Source organism: Megalobrama amblycephala, linkage group LG15 (genome assembly GCF_018812025.1).
Source record: "Megalobrama amblycephala isolate DHTTF-2021 linkage group LG15, ASM1881202v1, whole genome shotgun sequence".
Classification (NCBI taxonomy): domain Eukaryota; kingdom Metazoa; phylum Chordata; class Actinopteri; order Cypriniformes; family Xenocyprididae; genus Megalobrama; species Megalobrama amblycephala.
Window position 1 is genome coordinate 36,546,728 of NC_063058.1, and position 20,140 is coordinate 36,566,867.

At 34.9% G+C, this 20,140-nt stretch overlaps 2 protein-coding genes across 6 annotated transcripts; one reads left to right on the plus strand and one right to left on the minus strand.

Annotated features, from left to right (window-relative positions):
* Nucleotides 1-226: 226 nt before the first annotated feature.
* On the plus strand, nucleotides 227-3,854 carry LOC125247625. Of its 2 annotated transcripts, XM_048159028.1 has the most exons (4): nucleotides 227-740; nucleotides 1,125-1,221; nucleotides 2,690-2,800; nucleotides 3,477-3,854. In XM_048159028.1, the coding sequence occupies exons 1-4, from the start codon at nucleotides 385-387 to the stop codon at nucleotides 3,702-3,704; spliced, it is 792 nt and encodes a 263-aa protein (XP_048014985.1). In that variant the 5' UTR covers nucleotides 227-384; the 3' UTR covers nucleotides 3,705-3,854. The 2 variants fall into 2 exon arrangements, with proteins under 2 accessions (XP_048014985.1, XP_048014987.1); XM_048159030.1 differs by lacking the exon at nucleotides 2,690-2,800.
* Nucleotides 3,855-5,358: 1,504 nt separating this feature from the next.
* LOC125247904 lies at nucleotides 5,359-19,895 on the minus strand. Of its 4 annotated transcripts, none has more exons than XM_048159450.1 (20): nucleotides 19,850-19,895; nucleotides 19,091-19,146; nucleotides 18,728-18,835; nucleotides 18,134-18,227; nucleotides 17,868-18,021; nucleotides 14,638-14,671; nucleotides 14,319-14,443; nucleotides 14,119-14,151; nucleotides 13,833-13,922; nucleotides 13,597-13,668; nucleotides 13,142-13,230; nucleotides 12,573-12,675; nucleotides 12,275-12,380; nucleotides 11,984-12,036; nucleotides 10,839-10,908; nucleotides 10,315-10,374; nucleotides 10,153-10,212; nucleotides 8,552-8,826; nucleotides 7,707-7,900; nucleotides 5,359-5,764 (listed from the first exon to the last, which is right to left on the minus strand). In XM_048159450.1, the coding sequence occupies exons 6-20, from the start codon at nucleotides 14,642-14,644 to the stop codon at nucleotides 5,632-5,634; spliced, it is 1,470 nt and encodes a 489-aa protein (XP_048015407.1). In that variant the 5' UTR covers nucleotides 14,645-14,671; nucleotides 17,868-18,021; nucleotides 18,134-18,227; nucleotides 18,728-18,835; nucleotides 19,091-19,146; nucleotides 19,850-19,895; the 3' UTR covers nucleotides 5,359-5,631. The 4 variants fall into 4 exon arrangements, with proteins under 4 accessions (XP_048015407.1, XP_048015409.1, XP_048015406.1 ...); XM_048159452.1 differs by lacking the exon at nucleotides 19,850-19,895 and adding an exon at nucleotides 19,324-19,581 and having other exon boundaries at nucleotides 12,275-12,332; XM_048159449.1 differs by lacking the exon at nucleotides 19,850-19,895 and adding an exon at nucleotides 19,324-19,579.
* Nucleotides 19,896-20,140: the final 245 nt, after the last annotated feature.

The window sequence follows — 20,140 nt, forward strand, 5'->3', positions numbered from 1 at the left end:
GCAAGTTTGGAAAATCAGAAAAATGGATACTTCTTGTTTACATGCAAACGCTCTGGAGTATGCACACCACGAAGTCGAAGGGCCAAAGGATGTAAGGCATATGTTTCATTTAAAAAGAGGACAGACTGGCTTAACAAGCTTGTTATAGTTGAAAGGATTTACAACATTCATTCAGGACATGACCCAGCAAGTTCTTCTGAGGGTCACTCAGAGAAAATTAGTCAAGAGCTGGTTAAGCATATTCAAGATTTAATATCTCTTGGTGTTAAGCCAGATACAATTCTCTTAAAATCCCATGAATGGTCGAAGGAACAAGGACATACTGATCTCAACAACCAAGCATATTTTGTCACCCCAAAAGACATTGAAAATATTCGGACGTGTATGATACGAAAAAATCAGCAACACAAAGATGATGCCAGCAGTACCACGCAACTTCTTGAGGGCCCATTCAAAGACTCTGTTATTTTTTATCAGCCTTATAGTCCTCAAACAGATCTTGTCATGGTTCTACAAACACCATCCATGAGAGACAACCTTCAAAAATATGGACAAGATATTGTTTTTATGGATGCAACACATGGTGTGAACCAGTATGGCTTTCCTTTATTTACATTAGTTGTAAGGGACAGTCATGGTCATGGCATACCCGTTGCCTATATCATCCTGGGAAATGAAAAGCAGGCCACGCTTCAGTTGGCACTGGAAAAGCTGAAACCAACATTTTCTGTTGCTCCAAGGTAATACAAACAGATATAAACAAATTAAACTGAAATTATTCAATAATCTTTTGTGTGTGTACAGGCTCTTAAAGGAATAGTTGCACCCAAAAATGAAAATTCTGTCATCATTTACTCACCCTCAAGTTGTTCTAAACCTGTAATTTCCCAACCTAGATGTCAGGCTTCAGAGCAAACCTTGTATTGATTTATTAACTGCCTTCTATGATTAGCCTACAGTTGGTGTTGATCTCAGTGCATCTACAATGTACAAATTGGTTTGTAATTTTGATTAGTAACTTTTTAAAGACTCTAAATAACACAAGGTATTTTTTGCCAGCAAACATCTATGATACGATATATTTTTCTCTGCTTTGAAGCTTAAAATGTTTTTATTTTTATTAGGTGCTTTATGGTTGATAAAGACCAAGCTGAAATCAATGCCATCCAAACAGTATTCAGTGAGTCAGACGTTCTCCTTTGTTGGTACCATGTAACACAAGTAAGTAGTACTAAGTTGAGATTAATTGGCTTTGATTTTTGTTCCTTTTAATAGAAATGGAATATTATTCTATTATTGTAATATACTACAATTTTCAATGAAAGCTGTTCTAGGTTTTACTGCAGTTATTCTCTAGCCACTGTAGGTAAATAACTAATGAATGAATAGATATAAAATAGCTTAATTTCGCATTGCAAAATATCCCTTGCAGAATATGCAGAAATGTTAATCATTTGAACAAAATAAAAAGGATCATGATGAATTTATAAAAATGACCCAGTTGAAAAGTTTAAGTGGTCAAGTCAAGTCACCTTTCTATATTTATATAGCACTTTTTTACAATGCAGATTGTGTCAACTGTTTTTTGTGTTTTGTGATGGTTGTTCATGAGTCTCTTGTTTGTCCTGAGCAGTTAAACTGAGCTCTGTTCTTCAGAAAAATCCTCCAGCTCCTGCAGATTCTTCAGTTTTCCAGCATCTTTTGCATATTTGAACCCTTTCCAGCAGTGGCTGTAGGATTTTGAGATTCATCTTTTCACACTGAGGACAACTGAGGGACTCAAACACAACTATTAAAAAAGATTCAAACATTCACTGATGCTCCAGAAGGAAACACAACGCATTAAGAGTCAGGGGGTGAAAACTTTTGAACATGATGATGTGCAAGTTTATCTTATTTTGTATAAAGATCTTTTTTTTTTCATTTAGTTCTGGAAGCAACAGAAGATTCTTGCATGTTTACCAGAAGAGAAAAAAAAGTATAATTTACCCTGTTCATCCAATTCAAAAAGTTTACATCCCTGACTCTTAAGCCGCACACACACTTAACGATTGTGATTATGAATGTAAGACCGATTATGAATGTAAATTGATACTTATGACTGATCGCGCTCAAACGCGTCCAGTCAGAGTCAGTTGCGTTCAGTCTGCGGTTACAGTCGGTGTTCAAATTCCATGTGTAAGTATGTAAATCTGCTTCAGTCGCAGGAAACATGCTTTAATGTATCGTGTTTCCTTCTGGAGCATCAGTGAATGTTCGAACCTTTTTTAATAGTTGTGTTTGAGTCCCTCAGATGTCCTCAGTGTGAAAAGATGAATCTCAAAATCATTCAGTCACTGCTGGAAAGGGTTCAAATATGCAAAAGATGCTGGAAAACTGCAGAATCTGCAGGAGCTGGAGGTAATAGAGCTCAGTTTAACTGCTCAGAACAAACAAGAGACTCATGAACAACCATCACAAAAAAACAAAAACAGTCATGGATCATCAGGTGACCACACACAGTATTAAGATAGGGTATTTAAACTTTTGAACTGGGTCATTTTTATAAATTCATCTATTTTTTTTATCTTGTGGGCTTTAAGTAAACTTCTGTTATGTGAAATACTTTTTTCAGGACAGTACTTATTCATATTTATTATGCAATACTTATGCAAATTATTAATATTTTCCCACCATTTACTACACACAGGCAGTAACTCGTTGGCTGTCAAGATCTGAATCTGGTGTATGTGGACCTGAAAATGCTGATTCAAGGGCACACATCATGCAGTTTATGGCTGAGCTGAAGTCTTGTTCCACGGTGTGTTGCTTTGTTTATAGTGCAATTGAAGCTTGTAGACTGAAAAGTCTTTTTGCAACTTTGGTAACAAACTTGCAACAACATGCAGTGCCATGCAAGATATTTGAAAAACCCTTACAAGATGTCAGATTCTTAAATGTTGATTCATATAAAGTTTAATAACTGAGTATCAAATCAGCATATTAGAAGGATTTCTGGAGGATCATGTGACATTAATTACTGGATCACAGAAAAAAATAATATTTTAAAATATATAAAAATAGAAAACATTAGATAATGTGCTTATTAATGTTACAATTATAAACAACTTTAACTTTAATTAAACATTATATAATGATTAACAATCATTATTTCATGTAAACTAAAATGGTTTACAGTTGTCATTAAACTTTCAATACATATAATCATGCACTACTTGAAAATCTACAAATGATTTTAACGGATGTTAAAAAACTTTAATTTTAACAGATGTTATAAATGATTTTTTTAATTATTGTAATTGTACTTTTTATTTTATTTTATTTTTCTAAATTGTCATATTTGTTCTATCATGTTTCACATAGGCCTAAATGGTTTCAGTATAATCAATCAAGAACATGGCCGATTCTCAGTTCACTAACAGCACATTAATTTGTACAAATAACACAAAGCATGATTTTCTTTGTATGTTTTACAGGAACATGATTTCAAGAAAAAAGCTGAGATGTTTCATTGCCAGTTCAAGTATTTAAAAGATGTGTGCAAGTACTTTAGGAACCACTGGGAGCCAATTGGTCATCTGTGGTCTAACTTTGGAAGATGCTATAAGCATGGAGACTCTGACACAAACAATCTAATAGAACGGCATATAACATTTTTATGCATGTTCACTTCATTATTTATTTGTGGGCTAGCTGAAAGCTAGCATAGTGCTTTAAGTAATTTGTTTAAATATAGATGCAAACTTCTCACCTTTTTGAGAGCAAAATAGGTCACCTATGGGATCTGCATAGATCCAATGATAGTGTTTTTATTGGGGGAGGGGGGTCTTAAGGGTACTTGTGAAGGGTAAATAAGGGGATACAGAACTGGTTTCAATAAGTACTGTACACATTATTTCCTTTACTCTTTACTTTAAAAACTGTCTATTAGGGGTAAGATATATATTTGAGGTCTGAGATGTGGGAACGGTGAAGAGAGAGGGGGCAAACAGTATTGCTGTCTAATCAACCAATACTGTCTTAAATAGCCTACATAGCACTTCATCTTTTATAACATGAGATTTTAACCAAATGTTGTTTTTTATAAAATTTCACAACAATGTAATCATGAAAATTGTGTTTTGGATATGTAGAGTAATAAAAAATAAATAATAATAATAATAATAATAAAAACTTAAAGTAACTACAAACGAGCATGTAAAGCAAATAACTTGTGTGGAGCATGCCCCCGCCCCACGCAATGTTATCTTTTTTCCCCCTTACCTGTTGGCATCCCAGTTTAAAAGAGTGCATTGTAATAGTCTCAACCAGTTGTTGTTCCTCATTTTGATCTCTCTGCTTTTCTTTCTTTAGTTTCTTCCACCGTTTAAAATACCAGTTTCTCTGTGGCATCCGAAATCGTAGATTGGATCATCTGATTGATGTACTTTTGAACAAAACTGACAAGTACTTCAACATAATACAAGATTTGCAGTCTGTTGGGAGGGTCTATAACCCACTGGACAGCAAAATGGAAGAAATAAAGAAATCTGCTCAGAGGATGCTAGACAAAGGTTGGGCCACTACAGTCACCATAGCTTCAACAGAAACATACATGTACAACGTTCCATCTGAGAATGATCCACATGTAGTTTACTGTGTTTGCCCTGCAGAACAGTTCTGCAGTTGTGTAGCTGGTACAAGAGGACGTACATGTAAGCATCTAATTTTATTAAGTCTTCTCACTTGTGGTGGTGGTGATGAGACTTTTCCAGACATGAACACACAACTACAAGCCCATGCCAACAACTTGATTCAAAAGAAAAAGTATACCATTTATGCAAAGCCCCCAAAAACAATAGAGGTTGAAAGCTTACTTAGAAGAGCAGTATCAAAACCATGTGTTGTAACAAATGTTTGTGACTGTTGTACTTTCTCCTATCATAAAAAATGTGCGTGTCTACTACTTGCGAAGGGACTTTTCAATGAAATTACTGAGACATCAAAAGATGCTACTGACAATTCAGTTGAGCCTATACAAAATGAAATTATGGATGAAGATAGGCGTAGTGCAACTATCAGGAAACTGGAAAGCATACTGAAGACTCTACAGACATGGGAGAAAATTCCTGAGGATATTGCTCATAAAGTCAATGAACTAGAAGTGCAAACAAAAGAAGTAAATGTGAACTTTGAAAGATTTGGGAGACTTTGTGATGTGGACAAGTCACGTAAAATACGTCCACTGTTTGCAAACAGAAAAAGAAAAACTGACAGAGGCGCTGCCTCTGAGACAAGGAAAGATGTCACATCAAGGTTTCCTGTTAAGTCAAGAAGAAAACACAAATCAGTCAGTGCTTCAAGAAAATACAAATAAGGTTTTGAAAAGTCCATTTTATTCAAATGCATTTTTGCCATTTTATCAAACTTTGTATTTGTTCTCCACTACATCTATGAGTTCTCCAGTAAAAGTTACTAGAAAACAATTGACTATGAAAATAAAAACCTTGCATTTTGTATTCAATGCTAAAATTTAATAAAAAATCAAATCAAATGATCAAATCAAGTTATCTTAACTTTTTGTTGTTGTTTACAATCTGAGCTGATAGCACCCACACATTAGTACACATGTGCCCCTCATGGTCACTGAGATCATTTCAAACAGTCCTCTAAAAAGGAAAAGAAAACATCGGCCGCTGTAGGCCCAAAGCGGTGAGTGGCCAAATCCAGTTCTGATTCAGGACCAAGGTTTTGCACATTAATCTTCATTCGTTCAATGCTCCTCCTGCAAATAAATTAAAATGTTCATGTTACTTGAGTGACTACACAGACAATGGTGGGTAATACCAGAGCTGCTGCCAAATCAGTTGTCTGTTATGAATCAGAAACCTGGGATTGTAACTCTGTTTCATCATAGCCCTAGTCTTGAGGAATATATGGAATTGCAACACACTTGACTGATTGGGAACCACTGAACTAGAGAATGAATCTCTAGTTCAGTGGTTCCCAATCAGTGATCCTCCCGGGTAAATTAAAATGAATTTAAATATATTAATGTAATTAATTAATTTATTAATATGTTACTTTTAATACATTTAATTAATTAAAAATACATTTAAAACAAGGCACCCCATCTCTCGTATGTATTCTGTGATTGTTTTGGTTTAGCCCAGGCTGTTTCTCATCGTGGTGCTGTGAAATACAGACTGAACGGTGGTTAAAACACAAACTCTCAGTTGGAAAAAGAACCTGTGTCGCTAAAAAGCTTTTGATGGATTACGATAGTAATGAAGGTAAAGACGATTACAGTGACATACGGCAGCCGTACATTAGTAATGTGCAAGTGCACAATTATTGATGCACAAACAAACTGCATGTGCACTCACTGATCACTACATCGTATTTCTGCATGAACACAGTTTAATATATTTGTGTAGTTAAAGTAATTAATGTATTGTGAGTTTTTTGTAACGGATGCTTGCCAAACAAGCGTGTTTTGGAGAAGTTTGAGAGGATCAGTGGTGTTATATGTGTTATGTTAATAATTCTGCATAGTTTTTAAATTCAGTCCTTTGGTATCTCCCTGCGGTCTTATTTTGTATGGCAAGTTGACTTGTGCTTATTTAAGTTACTTTATTACTGAGCAGAGTAAGTACTTTTGTAAAGAATTTCTGCAAGTATGTTTGCAAAACAGAATACTGAATGTTTAAATCTATCTTGAGATTCTTCTTTAAAAAAATGATAACATGGGTTTTAAAAGTAATAACACTAAAATACAAATGTTTTGATTCGCAGTATTGATTCGGAGAGGAGGTGGGCCTTGGTGTAAAAAAGGTTGGGAACCACTGCTCTAGTTGATTAATTGACCAGTTGATACAGGGTCTAGACAGCAGGCTGAAAAGGTTTGTACTACTGTAATATAATAAAATGCACATTATGCCAATTTAGTTTAACCAAGGGTAAAGACATCTCCAAAAAGATTACATTTTCTGTCCTCAGAGCAAACACTTGTAGAAACTGCTTTCCATATTCTGTAAAACACTAAAAAGTAAGGACATTTTGCCAATGGTCTTTAATTAACAACAACATTCAAGATGTCCAGTCCTTAAAATATTAAAATGCATTTAAATGTCTAAAGCTGCGGACACACTTAACGATTGTAAGGCCGATTATGAATGTAAATTGATACTTATGACTGATCGTTCAGTCTGTGATTACAGTCGGTGTTCAAATTCCATGTGTAAGTATTTAAATCGGCTTCAGTCGCAGGAAACAATCGCTGTGTGCTGAGCAGTCTTAAGCCATGCACACACTTAACGATTGTAAGGCCGATTATGAATGTAAACTGATACTTATGACAGATCGCGTCAGAGACAGTTACGTTCAGTCTGCGATTAAATTCCATGTATAAGTATTTAAATCGGCTTCAGTCGCAGGAAACAATCGCTGTATGTTGTGCACAGTCTTAGAATGTTTTAGCTAGTCATTAAATGTGTGCCCAGCTTAAGCAAAGCAGTCCTGAGTTCTCAAATTATGATTCAAAAAGATAAGAATGTCAGGTTGAACAGGATGTTTAATTCTTCTTTTTAGGATGACAATATTGACATACTGCGTCACATTTTAACTAATTTCTTATAAATAAATAACTAAAATAAAGGTGTAACCATTAAGATATTCTAAGACTTAATAAAGAGAGAGAGAAATAGAGCTTACACAGGCATACTTACAGTGTTGCTGGGATGTCCTCTTGGGGTATCCCAGAAAGTAGTTTCTCTTTCGGCACATGTTTGGCCAGTGCCATGCCAAACCCCTTGGCAATGTCTTCCGCCTCTCCCTCTGTTAAAGTGCTGAATATTGTCACCTTTGTCTTTGCCTTTCTAGGCTGCTGCAGCACATTGGGTGGAACATCTTTTTTGCCAACCTATGTATGAACAAGTACAGTGTAACAGATGCAAAGCATGAGTGCAGGGCTCATGTACCAGGCTTCTGAATAGCCATGAGGGGCTGTGTATGATTTGCTGTCACTAATAATTTAAAATGTTGTGCTTTGCATTTAAAGGTGCTCTAAGTGATCCTGGGTGGAGTAACTTTCTGTTGACGTTCGAAGTGTTGTCAAACAAAACAGAGGCTAGCTAGACCCTCCCTCTTCCTCCTCCTCCCCTCCCCTCCCCTCCCCTCCGTGCTTCCTGAAACAGTCATGAACGCGCATTTAAAATCATTCTTGTCGGTTACTGGCTGGAGCATGTTTATTATTTTTCGTGGTCCAGGCTGCACCAGGTAGTTTTCATTGCCGTTTTTGGAGCTTGTGGTGACAACAGAGACCGCGTTTTTTTTTTACAGTGTGTTCAGGGGACAGGCAGCTAGCAGATAGTGAGGAGATGTTTGCTGTATGTGACAAAAAATGTTTTGGCCTAAAAACACGTGGCATCGTTTAGAGCACCTTTAAAAACAGCATAGACATTTATGCTTCTTATAAACTGTCAGTACTGGAATTAGATTTACTCATCATTACATCTTATGACTGTTTTTGTGCTTTTATACTTAAATGTATGCATATAATAGAAATACAAACCCTTATCAACATTCGGAACATGTTTGTGGACATGTTTTCTCCTTTGACCCTCCTCCTCAACTCATCTTCATCTACCTTGTAGGTCTTTCCTTGCGCTGTTAGCCTTCCTAAAACTTTGTACACTTTACTTTCTTTTTCCTCCACTCCCTTGTCTTCCCTATGTTTTTCTTCATTGTGCTCATGCTTCTCTTCCTCCTTGTCCTCCTCCAATTCTTCCTCACTGCAACAGGCCATAGGTTTTCCTATGGCCTCCAACATGGATAAAACTGTCTCTTCTGTTCAAAAATATGCCAGAACCCATGTCAACATCACAGGTTTACAATGTGAGACAGTATACCACAAATATAATCAACACTTGTTTCCAAGCAAACAATACTTGTTTCTAACATACCCTTTAAACAAACTGAACTCAAGACACTCCTAGGTGTTTCTGACATTACCTAGCTTTATTGCAGCAAGCTAAACTAGATAAAAGATTAAATGAAATGTACAAATAATTAGAGAAAGTTCATAGAGCCAATATATTTGTTTAAATTAACTTGATTTCGTCAAGGTAAATGCAGTTGTTAGAAACAGCATAGTTAATCAACATATACTGCATGTAAGCTATTGACCTTATTCCTGATGAGCCTACTGCATTTTGAATTGAGGGTTGTACTTCGAGTTTGGTGAACTTCCATTCAAAAAGACTGAAACAAATTGTTTCAAATCATGAGGTTGCCCTACAAATAAAGCTAATCCGTCAGTTTGACTGAATGAGCTGTCAATATTTCTTTCATGTTTTATTTTAGACATCATGAGAATAACGTAACACTTGGTATTTTAACGTAACGTTATAACAAGAATATCTATGGCAAGAGCTCTTTTCAGTCGCTGCTTTCTATCCTTGTGATTATTTACTTTAGTCTCTTTGTATTCCGCTGTAATATGAAAAAGGACAGCATATGCTGCACATTTGTGGTCTGTTCTTATATTATTTACGATATATCCCATTAATAATTCACTAGAATGCACGAAGAATCTCTTGCTTTTCTCCTCAACGTCTCTTTCCAGGTATGTTTTCACTGGTAAATACAATCTGTAAAAATGATGGAAATCACTTTGAAATAGTATCGCGCAATGCTGAAGTTCATGAACATTTTTAATAAGGCAATGTATATTACATTATACAGATATATATCACTATAGTTATGTTCAACCCGTCCGTTATTTCTGTGGAAAGAATCGTGCTTTTTCATGGACTGTAGAAAGTACCTTGTTGATGCTTTCACACTTTTAAATGTCCTTTTAATGTTCATTGGTTGAAGGGTGAGTAGAATAATGTCATCTCATTGTAACCAGTTTAAAAATAAACATATTATTGTGTTCATAGAGCGAGTCTTTCATTGATTGTTTACAGCTTAACGGACGTTACTCCCATAATTCACGCAAAGCGCCATGGGGCATAGGAATAAGGTGGATACTGGATGGTATATGAGATGCAGTATGTTACAGTAAATAACATCAAATATAGAATATATATAAAGTAACTGTAATAGTGTAAATGAGATTTAGCCGAAGTTCACTTAAGTCAGAACACGTGTAAGAATTTGAACATTTACCATGTTGTAGTGCAAAGCCTTCTGCAGATCCAGAGGGCTGGACAACCTGGTCTGGGTCAGCTGCATTAAAATAAACAAGATATAAATTAGTGAGATAATCTAAAAAGAAATTTCTTCATGACTGGTGCAAGAAATCCAACCAGTCAATAACAAAACAGTTACCCAAGTGTGGTGCAGTGTCTGGTGCAGGCAAAGAGATTTGGGCCAATGGGATGCTGTCATCTGTACAGAGAGTAATACAATACACACAATTTGGTGACATCATCTACAACAAATGTGCTTATGACTAGTGCATAAAGACAACACCACGGTCATAAAGAAAACAGTGCCCCAGTGCAGTGCCTGTTTTAGGTGTCTACTGTTAATGGAATGAGTGTGTGAGTCTATGTGTATATGTATCTATACATGCACTCACCGGCCAAAGAGACTGGGCAGATGAAAAATAAATCCACTAGTCAAGCACTTTATTACTAGCTTAAACAATAAATTGCCTTTTTGTGTTACATATACATATGTAGAGTCCCTCCCAACAGAATGCAGTAGACCTCTCCATGACCTCTGAGATTTACTCACTAAACAGAAAATCTAAACACATTTGGAGTTTGGCAGGTGTTCATTTTAAACTCTGCATAAACGCATTGTAGAGTATGTGGACTGAACAGGACAAAAGAGATATAAAGTATTACCTTGACATATGTAGCACATGGGTGTGGCTGCACACTCTACATGCAGCACTGCCCCACAGTTACATGCCACCTTAAAGAAAAAATCAGAAAAATACAGAAAAATCATATATACAATAGGGATGTGAACCATATATATACGGTGGCATGAAAAAGTATGTGAACCCCTTGCAGAATCTGTGAAAATGAGAATGATTTTAATAAAATAAGAGGGTTAATAAAAAATGCATGTTATTTTTTTGTTTAGTACTGTCCTGAGTAAGATATTTTACATAAAAGATGTTTGCATTTAGTACACAAGACAAAACATTAGCTGAATTTATTAAAATAACCCCATTCCTAAGTATGTGAACCATTGATTCTCAATACTGTGTGTGGTCACCTGATGATCCACGACTGTATTTATGTTTTGTGATGGTTGTTCATGAGTCTCTTGTTTGTCCTGAGCAGTTAAACTGAGCTCTGTTCTTCAAAAAAAATCCTCCAGCTCCTGCAGATTCATCAGTTTTCAAGCATTTTTGCATATTTGAACCCTTTGGCTCTTAATGTATCGTGTTTCCTTCTGGAGCATCAGTGAATGTTTGAACCTTTTTTAATAGTTGAGTTTGAGTCCCTCAGTTGTCCTCCGTGTGAAAAGATGAATCTCAAAATCCTACAGCCACTGCTGGAAAGGGTTAAAATATGCAAAAATGCTTGAAAACAGAAGAATCTGCAGGAGCTGGAGGATTTTTCTGAAGAACAGAACTCAGTTTAACTGCTCAGAACAAACAAGAGACTCATGAACAACCATCACAAAACACAAAAACAGTCATGGATCATCAGGTGACCACACACAGTATTGAGAATCAATGCTTCACATACTTATGAATGGGGTTATTTTAATACATTCAGCTATTGTTTTGTCTTGTGAACTAAATGCAAACATCTTTTATGTTAAATATCTTACTCAGGACAGTAATAAATAAAAAATAACATGCATTTTTTATTATCTCTCTTATTTTATTAAAATCATTCTCATTTTCACAGATTCTGCAAGGGGTTCACATACTTTTTCATGCCACTGTACCTATTATATTATTATAGTTTCTGTAGGCGTAGGGGTGCACATGATGCAGAATATCACTTTCAAATGTGAAAACCACACTTACTTTCTTTCTCCCTGCAGCACTTTTGGTACAAATTCCACATGTTTTTGTTCGATCTGTAAATAGATATATGTATATATTAAAAAAAGTTGCTGTTTTTTTGTTGTTGTTGTTTCACATTTTTAACCACTTGCCCCATTTCTGGTTTCATGGATTGATGAACAATTTATGCTGTGCTTATTCATATATATATATATATATATATATATATATATATATATATATATATATATATATATATATATATATATATATATATATTATATATAACATTTCCATCAATAAGGCACATACCTAAAGAGTGAAACAAAAGTGAAGCTAGGCGCATTCTCTCTTCTTGAATTGCAGGGCACTGGAAGGAGGTAATGCAGCCACCATTTTTCATAAATTCAGTGGCAAACTTCAAGGAAAACAAAAGTATTTTTTTTTTTTTTAATGAAAGCAAGATAGAAAGATATTTGTCAGAATCAAGTATTGGCACTTTAATGTAACTATGTACAAGGGAAGTTTATGTACGATACTAGGTTAAAATTCAATTGGTTAAAAACACATGCCTGCAGTGATCTACACTTGGTAACAGAACTTAACTTACTGCAAGTGTGTGGATGCCACATGACACTGAATCTGTTTGCAATTCATGTCTTGTGGTTTTGAGGTCCCATTCTCCTTTCACTCCCCTAGAAGCTGCAAATGCACTGTAATGAACAAAATCACAACTGCCGCTAGCATATAATATATATATAATAAAGAGTTATATATTATATATATATATATATATATATATATATATATATATATATATATATATATATATATATATATATATATATATATATATCTCAATCATACGTGTGTCAGTCAAAACTGTATTTCAGCTTTTGTGTCTCTGTAACAAATTTTACAGCTTAATTTACAGTGAGAAGTACTTGTGCTTGTCATGTGAGCATGATTGTGCAACAGTGGGACTGTATACTGTATATAGTGAGAGTTGTGAGGCAGTTGGTTAGAAATCGGTTCATTGGAAAATTACTTGAGGCAACATAGTGTTAATGGCAGGTATTTCCATTTATATAAATTGGCCCTTAAAGGAAAAATTATGTATGATAATTAGCACATTAGACAACTGAAATCACTATAGTAAACAAAACAATGAATACCTACCACCAGTGTTGAGCAATTTTTTGGCACTGCCACTCTGTCTCCCCAAGTGAATTAAAATAGGTGATGCACCTTTCGTCAACATTGCAATGCTAAAACAGAAATATCTGAAGTTATAATAACCATAAGACAATTATTGCAAAACCATTCATTGTGCCTTCTGTCCAAACACGCAGCCCTGACATGCTCCAAGTTCTATGATCTAACACCTCTGCAAAAATTATCTAATTATTGATTTTTACAATGGAATGAATCAATACTGAATTTATTTAAGCTGGACAATGACACAATTTTCTTTAAGAGCTGCTGTGCAGCCAAAATTATACACCAGTTATATCTGTAAAGCTGCTTTGACACAATCTGCATTGTAAAAAGCGCTATATAAATAAAGGTGACTTGACTAGACTAAACCGAAACCCATGTGTGAAAATGTTTTATCCTCAAAAAGGTTTACTTACAAAAAAGCTCCAGTGATTGCCACCTTCAAGATACACACCAAACACCTCTGTTGCCTTTTCCAAAATGTTATTCTGTAATTCAGAGAAATAGAAGAGATAACCTAGTGCATTATGAAAATCATCTACACAATCGGAATGCTGTTTAATTAAGCTCACTGAAGCCAAGCAGCTATTTCTTATACTGAACATAACACCTTAAAAAAATGCAGGTCAGTAGAAGAACCATCGCATCATACCTTGAGAAAATAGTGGCTCTTTGCCCTTTTGGATCCATCCAATATTTTTGTGAGGGCCTGAGAATTTATATGAACAACACTTGGGCGATCCTGATTTGAGGTAGAACAAAATATCATTTTCCATTTCAAAAGAGTTAAAGAAATAAACATGATTCACATCAAGCCTAACAGTACAGTTTACAAATTACATTTCTTTGCATATCGTTTAGACTTTTTATTTAATTTTATTTTGTTATGCAAGTTACTTTTTGTTACTTCAAGTTATTGCTGATAAAATTACACCTACCTTGCTCAGGACATTACATATGGAATCCATGACCTGAAAATTTCAAGGAAACATGTGAGGTAAAAGAATTTAACTATTTTGGCAAGCAAATAAATATCTTTGTGAAAAAAAACATGCAGAACTTACAGATTTGAAGGCTAACAGTGGACAGGAAATAAGTGTAAGAATTGACATAACTTAATATAAGGATGATAATTTACCTCATCAGAAACCTCGCTGTCGTTCATTAAAGTGCTAAAACTTTCCACTTGGATTTTATATGGCCCCACACTTCCTACAGTGAACGTTGGCCTCTTATTTTGGAGACACCTTAATACCTTAACATCTACAAAGATGAAGAAAAAGTCATAAATTACACATTTTGAAAGCACATTGGGTTTTCATTAAAAATAATAATTAATAAAAATAACATTAAAAAAAATGTTAAAAAAATGCCCTGATAACATTGCAAAGGTCTGTTTATGACAATTCCAAAAAAAAAAAAAAAAAAAAGTTAGATTACATTAAATGAAGTCATACCTTCCATTGTGCGCTCTTATTGCCACTTGGTGTCCTTTAAATACAGAAGCAACAGTTAGACAGTTAACACTATTAAATAGCCATCAGGAAAAGAAAAAATAAATATCTTAAAAACATTGCACTGAGTTTTATTCATCTGGAAATCTTGATTCTAATATGTTAAATAAACACTGAAGTGTTCCAGATTATTGTCATTCATGTTATGAAACTGAACTGTGTTTAACCAATTAACAGAAAAATATAGCAATTTCATTGTGATCAACATCATGGCAAGTCTGGTGTAATAAGACACTATGTGACAGCATAAATCAGTGATGACTTGAGGTCATCATATTCATATGACGGACTGAAGTCATCATCGTGTAACAGAATAAATCAGTGATGACTTGAGGTCATCATATTCATATGACGGACTGAAGACATCATCGTGTAACAGAATAAATCAGTGATGACTTGAGGTCATCATATTCATATGACGGACTGAAGACATCATCATGTACTGAAATCAGTGAGACTTGAGGTCATCATATTCATATGACGGACTGAAGTCATCATCGTGTAACAGAATAAATCAGTGATGACTTGAGGTCATCATATTCATATGACGGACTGAAGACATCATCGTGTAACAGAATAAATCAGTGATGACTTGAGGTCATCATATTCATATGACGGACTGAAGTCATCATCGTGTAACAGAATAAATCAGTGATGACTTGAGGTCATCATATTCATATGACGGACTGAAGTCATCATCTTGTAACAATAAATCAGTGATGACTTGAGGTCATCATATTCATATGACGGACTGAAGTCATCATCTTGTAACAGAATAAATCAGTGATGACTTGAGGTCATCATATTCATATGACGGACTGAAGACATCATCGTGTAACAGAATAAATCAGTGATGACTTGAGGTCATCATATTCATATGACGGACTGAAGTCATCATCGTGTAACAGAATAAATCAGTGATGACTTGAGGTCATCATATTCATATGACGGACTGAAGTCATCATCTTGTAACAATAAATCAGTGATGACTTGAGGTCATCATATTCATATGACGGACTGAAGACATCATCGTGTAACAGAATAAATCAGTGATGACTTGAGGTCATCATATTCATATGACGGACTGAAGACATCATCGTGTAACAGAATAAATCAGTGATGACTTGAGGTCATCATATTCATATGACGGACTGAAGTCATCATCTTGTAACAGAATAAATCAGTGATGACTTGAGGTCATCATATTCATATGACGGACTGAAGTCATCATCGTGTAACAGAATAAATCAGTGATGACTTGAGGTCATCATATTCATATGACGGACTGAAGTCATCATCGTGTAACAGAATGAATCAGTGATGACTTGAGGTCATCATATTCATATGACGGACTGAAGTCATCATCGTGTAACAGAATAAATTCAGTGATGACTTGAGGTCATCATATTCATATGACGGACTGAAGTCATCATCTTGTAACAGAATAAATCAGTGATGACTTGAGGTCATCATATTCATATGACGGACTGAAGACATCATCATGTAACAATAAATCAATGATGACTTGAGGTCATCATATTCATATGACGGACTGAAGTCATCATAAACAGTGATGACTTGAGGTCATGACGGACTGAAGACATCATCATCATATTCATATGACGGACTGAAGTCATCATCTGTAACAGAATAAATCAGTGATGACTTGAGGTCATCATATTCATATGACGGACTGAAGTCATCATCTTGTAACAGATAAATCAGTGATGACTTGAGGTCATCATATTCATATGACGGACTGAAGACATCATCATGTAACAGATGACTCAGATGACATCATGATCATCATATTCATATGACGGACTGAAGTCATCATCGTGTAACAGAATAAATCAGTGATGACTTGAGGTCATCATATTCATATGACGGACTGAAGTCATCGTGTAACAATAAATCAGTGATGACTTGAGGTCATCATATTCATATGACGGACTGAAGACATCATCGTGTAACAGAATGAATCAGTGATGACTTGAGGTCATCATATTCATATGACGGACTGAAGACATCATCGTGTAACAGAATAAATCAGTGATGACTTGAGGTCATCATATTCATATGACGGACTGAAGTCATCATCGTGTAACAGAATAAATCAGTGATGACTTGAGGTCATCATATTCATATGACGGACTGAAGTCATCATGTGTAACAGATAAATCAGTGATGACTTGAGGTCATCATATTCATATGACGGACTGAAGACATCATCATAACAGAATTAATAATTACGAGCTGAAATGTCTGCGCGGAGTGCAAACTAGCGCTGTTTTGTCCGCATTTTTTGCGTTTTGATGTGGACGCAACAGAAACTGGCAGTGACACCGCACATGCCAATTAAACAGATTTAACTGGCCGGCATGAAATGAGCTCGCAAAATGCTTAGATGCAGTCCGTAACGTTAGCCGTTTTAATAGGTAACTTAGGCACGCTAATAAAAAAATAATATAATAATAAAATAAATTAAAATAAAAACCCTAACTGTTCTTCAGATTGTTTTAGTTCATCATTTTATTTCACTATTATCATCACCTAACTAACTGCTGTAAATTAATAAGGGAAAGTAAAAAAGCATATACTGTAGTCTTACCTTGTAAATTGAGCACTCAAAAGCGTGTTTTACAGGTTTTTTTTTTTTTTTTTTTGCACCTTGGCGGGCTCTGCAGGGGGCACACGGTGATGACGTCATAAACGTTGATTGGATGAGGCTGTTGTTGTCTCAGGGTCATCATTAAAAATATTGGTCTCAGGAAAACAACCACTTGGTAAAATCATGACGTGCTTAGTTTCGATTTGCTCTATTTTGATCGCTATCTAATGTCCAGTGATTATATCCTAACTGTAAACTTTTATCTTATTACTTCTGTGATCATTTTAATATTTGTAAAAGAAATCAAATAACCAAATCCTTGAATAACTACAGTGTGGTTCAAAACTGCTGTCTCTGGATCAGTGGCAGCATGAACACCGAATGTTCCGGTAGGATTTTTGTCAAAGGTTTAATAGATGCAGGCGAATTGTTGTCATTAATAAAGTAGGATCGCGTGGGTGTTTGAATCGAGATTGCGATCTTTTTACGATAAATTGTGCAGCTCTAACATACACATACAAAGTAAATCAAAGGGGTTTCGGACAAGCCAGGTTGATCATACCTAGAAGCAGGGCACAAGCTGATGTAACTGAAGTAAGTTGATTCAAAACTTTAACTCCCTCAATGTCAGCAGATGGTTCATGAAGTTCTCCCCCTCCTTCCAAATAATGAACATCACCATGGTGAGCTGCTCCTCAATCATCTGTCGGGTTATCCTAAAATAGTGAACATAAAAAAAAAATTTGGTCACCTTTTGCTAGCATAACTACAAAATACACAAATTTAGACTTATTTTTCTGAAAATAAACCAAAATAGAATATTCTTACGTTCAACTCAGAAAGTACTCCTTGATGAGGTCTTCAGGACTTTCTCTCAGGAAAAAGATAAGGGCCTTCAGGACACACTTCTCAGGTTTTCAGTCTGTGATAAAGCAATTGTGATTATTTTTCTTATTTAAAAAAAAAAAAAAAGCACAATAATCTGTAATAGGGAATCAATTTTTTGCAGATATGCAATAGCAAAGGACAAGAAAATATAAAAATAATTCGTATTAATGACTGGCCAAATTTGCAATTAATATATTTATGGACAATACCAGCAACACTTGTGGCGTTGAGGGATCCAAAAAAAAATAAATAAATAAAAAAAAAGGAGCTAAAAAAATCAATTCTTTATTTTTCCAATGCGTTTCAGCACACAGGCCTTCGTCAGTGCTAAAATACTACAGATTTGCAATTAAGAAATGCATCTGAATCAGTCATTGGTTTCATTTAAAATTATGAATTTATAATACATAATTATAAGTCTGAAAATAAAACATGCATCAATTAATAAATTAGCTTTATACCCAATATATTTAATCATTCTTGATTAAAGGGATATTTCACAGAAAAATGAAAGCTAGCTGTTAATTTACTTACCATCAGGCCATCCAAGTTGACTTTTTTTATTTCTTCAGTAGAACAGTAAATATTTTTAGCTGGAACTGTGATCTTCTGTGATTAATGTAATGTCAATGGTTACTGTCACTGTGAGAATAAAAAAAATAAATAAATACAAAATTAATACAAAACAACAAGAAAAAAAGTCACATGCATTTGAGATGGCATAAGAGGGAGTTGATGAATATTTTGGAATGGATAATTCTTAGTCTAAAGTTTGTTAATGAGGATAACATTCAAGTCAATAGACAGCATTAGATGGATTTTATTCAAAACATGTCCAACATTGGTAATTCATATTATCTATTAACAATTATAGCCGTTTTTATAGAAATTACTTACCATGTAAAGTTATTGCAAAGTGTCCTTAGTCGTCAAACATTGAAGAGTTTTAGATCCTAAAAGGGGGAGGTGAATCAGTGTTTATAAATGAAAAAAACTTGTTTGCTGCAGACAGTGCAAGTAATTAATTAGTTGTGTAAATACGCAACCATTTCATTCTACTAAAAAAAACAGGATAAAAAAACACCTCGCGCTAGTCAAATGAAATAAGCCTTAAGTATGTCTTTACTCACAGACTTTCTTCGTCATTTTGGTCGAACAAATAGATCAATAAATCAGAGCTAACGTGAAAGAGACAAATAAAAGAACTGACAAACATTAATTTAAAAACCTAAACTCAATAATTGTAATGCGAGGATCCCCTCAGCCTCGACTCGAGCGTCTCTCCCGCTCCCCACGCACTTCCTGCCCGCAGCATTTCAAATAGTACACGCTACATACACGGTAGAGACGTTTCTTTTAAAAATTATTTAGAGACATGCTTACATGGTCCAAACTGAATACATTTCTTTAGAATAAAACGAGTAAATTCAACATCTTGTATAGAATAGAAAAGTTGAAATCGTAACTAACCGAATTTTTGAATTTGCGCGGCCTGCAGTAACGTTATACTGCAGGCCGCGCAAATTCAAAATTCGGTTAGATACGATTTCGTTAGTATTCATGTTCACAAACAACGTTAATTAACTCATAAACAGCTAAAACACATGTTCAACCTTTGCATTATCGAGTATATTAATTAAAACATTTCCAACCTACCTTAATTCATCCGAGTCCAGGGGAAATTAATGGAAATTAATTAAAGAAAGGCTCGTGAGTCATGACGTCAGAAAAAAAAACGTCTGTCACGGGGTCCTTAAAGAGAAATTATCCTTTGGCTGAAAGTGAGATATTTGAGTAGTTGAGTGTACAATATTGAGAGCAATTCACAGAAAGAAGAAGTAATTAGACTCAAATAGTTATAGCAATCCAACTTACACCCATATTCACTTTTACAGAGGGCTTGGGGACAAAAAGGTTGAGAACCAGGTTATGTTTAGAAATACACTG

What these genes read in the sequence shown, in the direction of transcription:
- LOC125247625 (XM_048159028.1), top strand. Translation starts at nt 385, where the DNA reads ATGATACGAAAAAATCAGCAACACAAAGATGATGCCAGCAGTACCACG. An exon ending in ACATTTTCTGTTGCTCCAAG is followed by an intron (nt 741 to 1,124) that starts GTAATACAAACA and finishes TATTTTTATTAG; the next exon opens with GTGCTTTATGGTTGATAAAG. An exon ending in GTTGGTACCATGTAACACAA is followed by an intron (nt 1,222 to 2,689) that starts GTAAGTAGTACT and finishes TACTACACACAG; the next exon opens with GCAGTAACTCGTTGGCTGTC.
- LOC125247904 (XM_048159450.1), bottom strand. An exon ending in GTGCTGCAGGGAGAAAGAAA is followed by an intron (nt 10,909 to 11,983) that starts GTAAGTGTGGTT and finishes TTTTTCTTTAAG; the next exon opens with GTGGCATGTAACTGTGGGGC. An exon ending in GAGGACATCCCAGCAACACT is followed by an intron (nt 5,765 to 7,706) that starts GTAAGTATGCCT and finishes ATTTATTTGCAG; the next exon opens with GAGGAGCATTGAACGAATGA.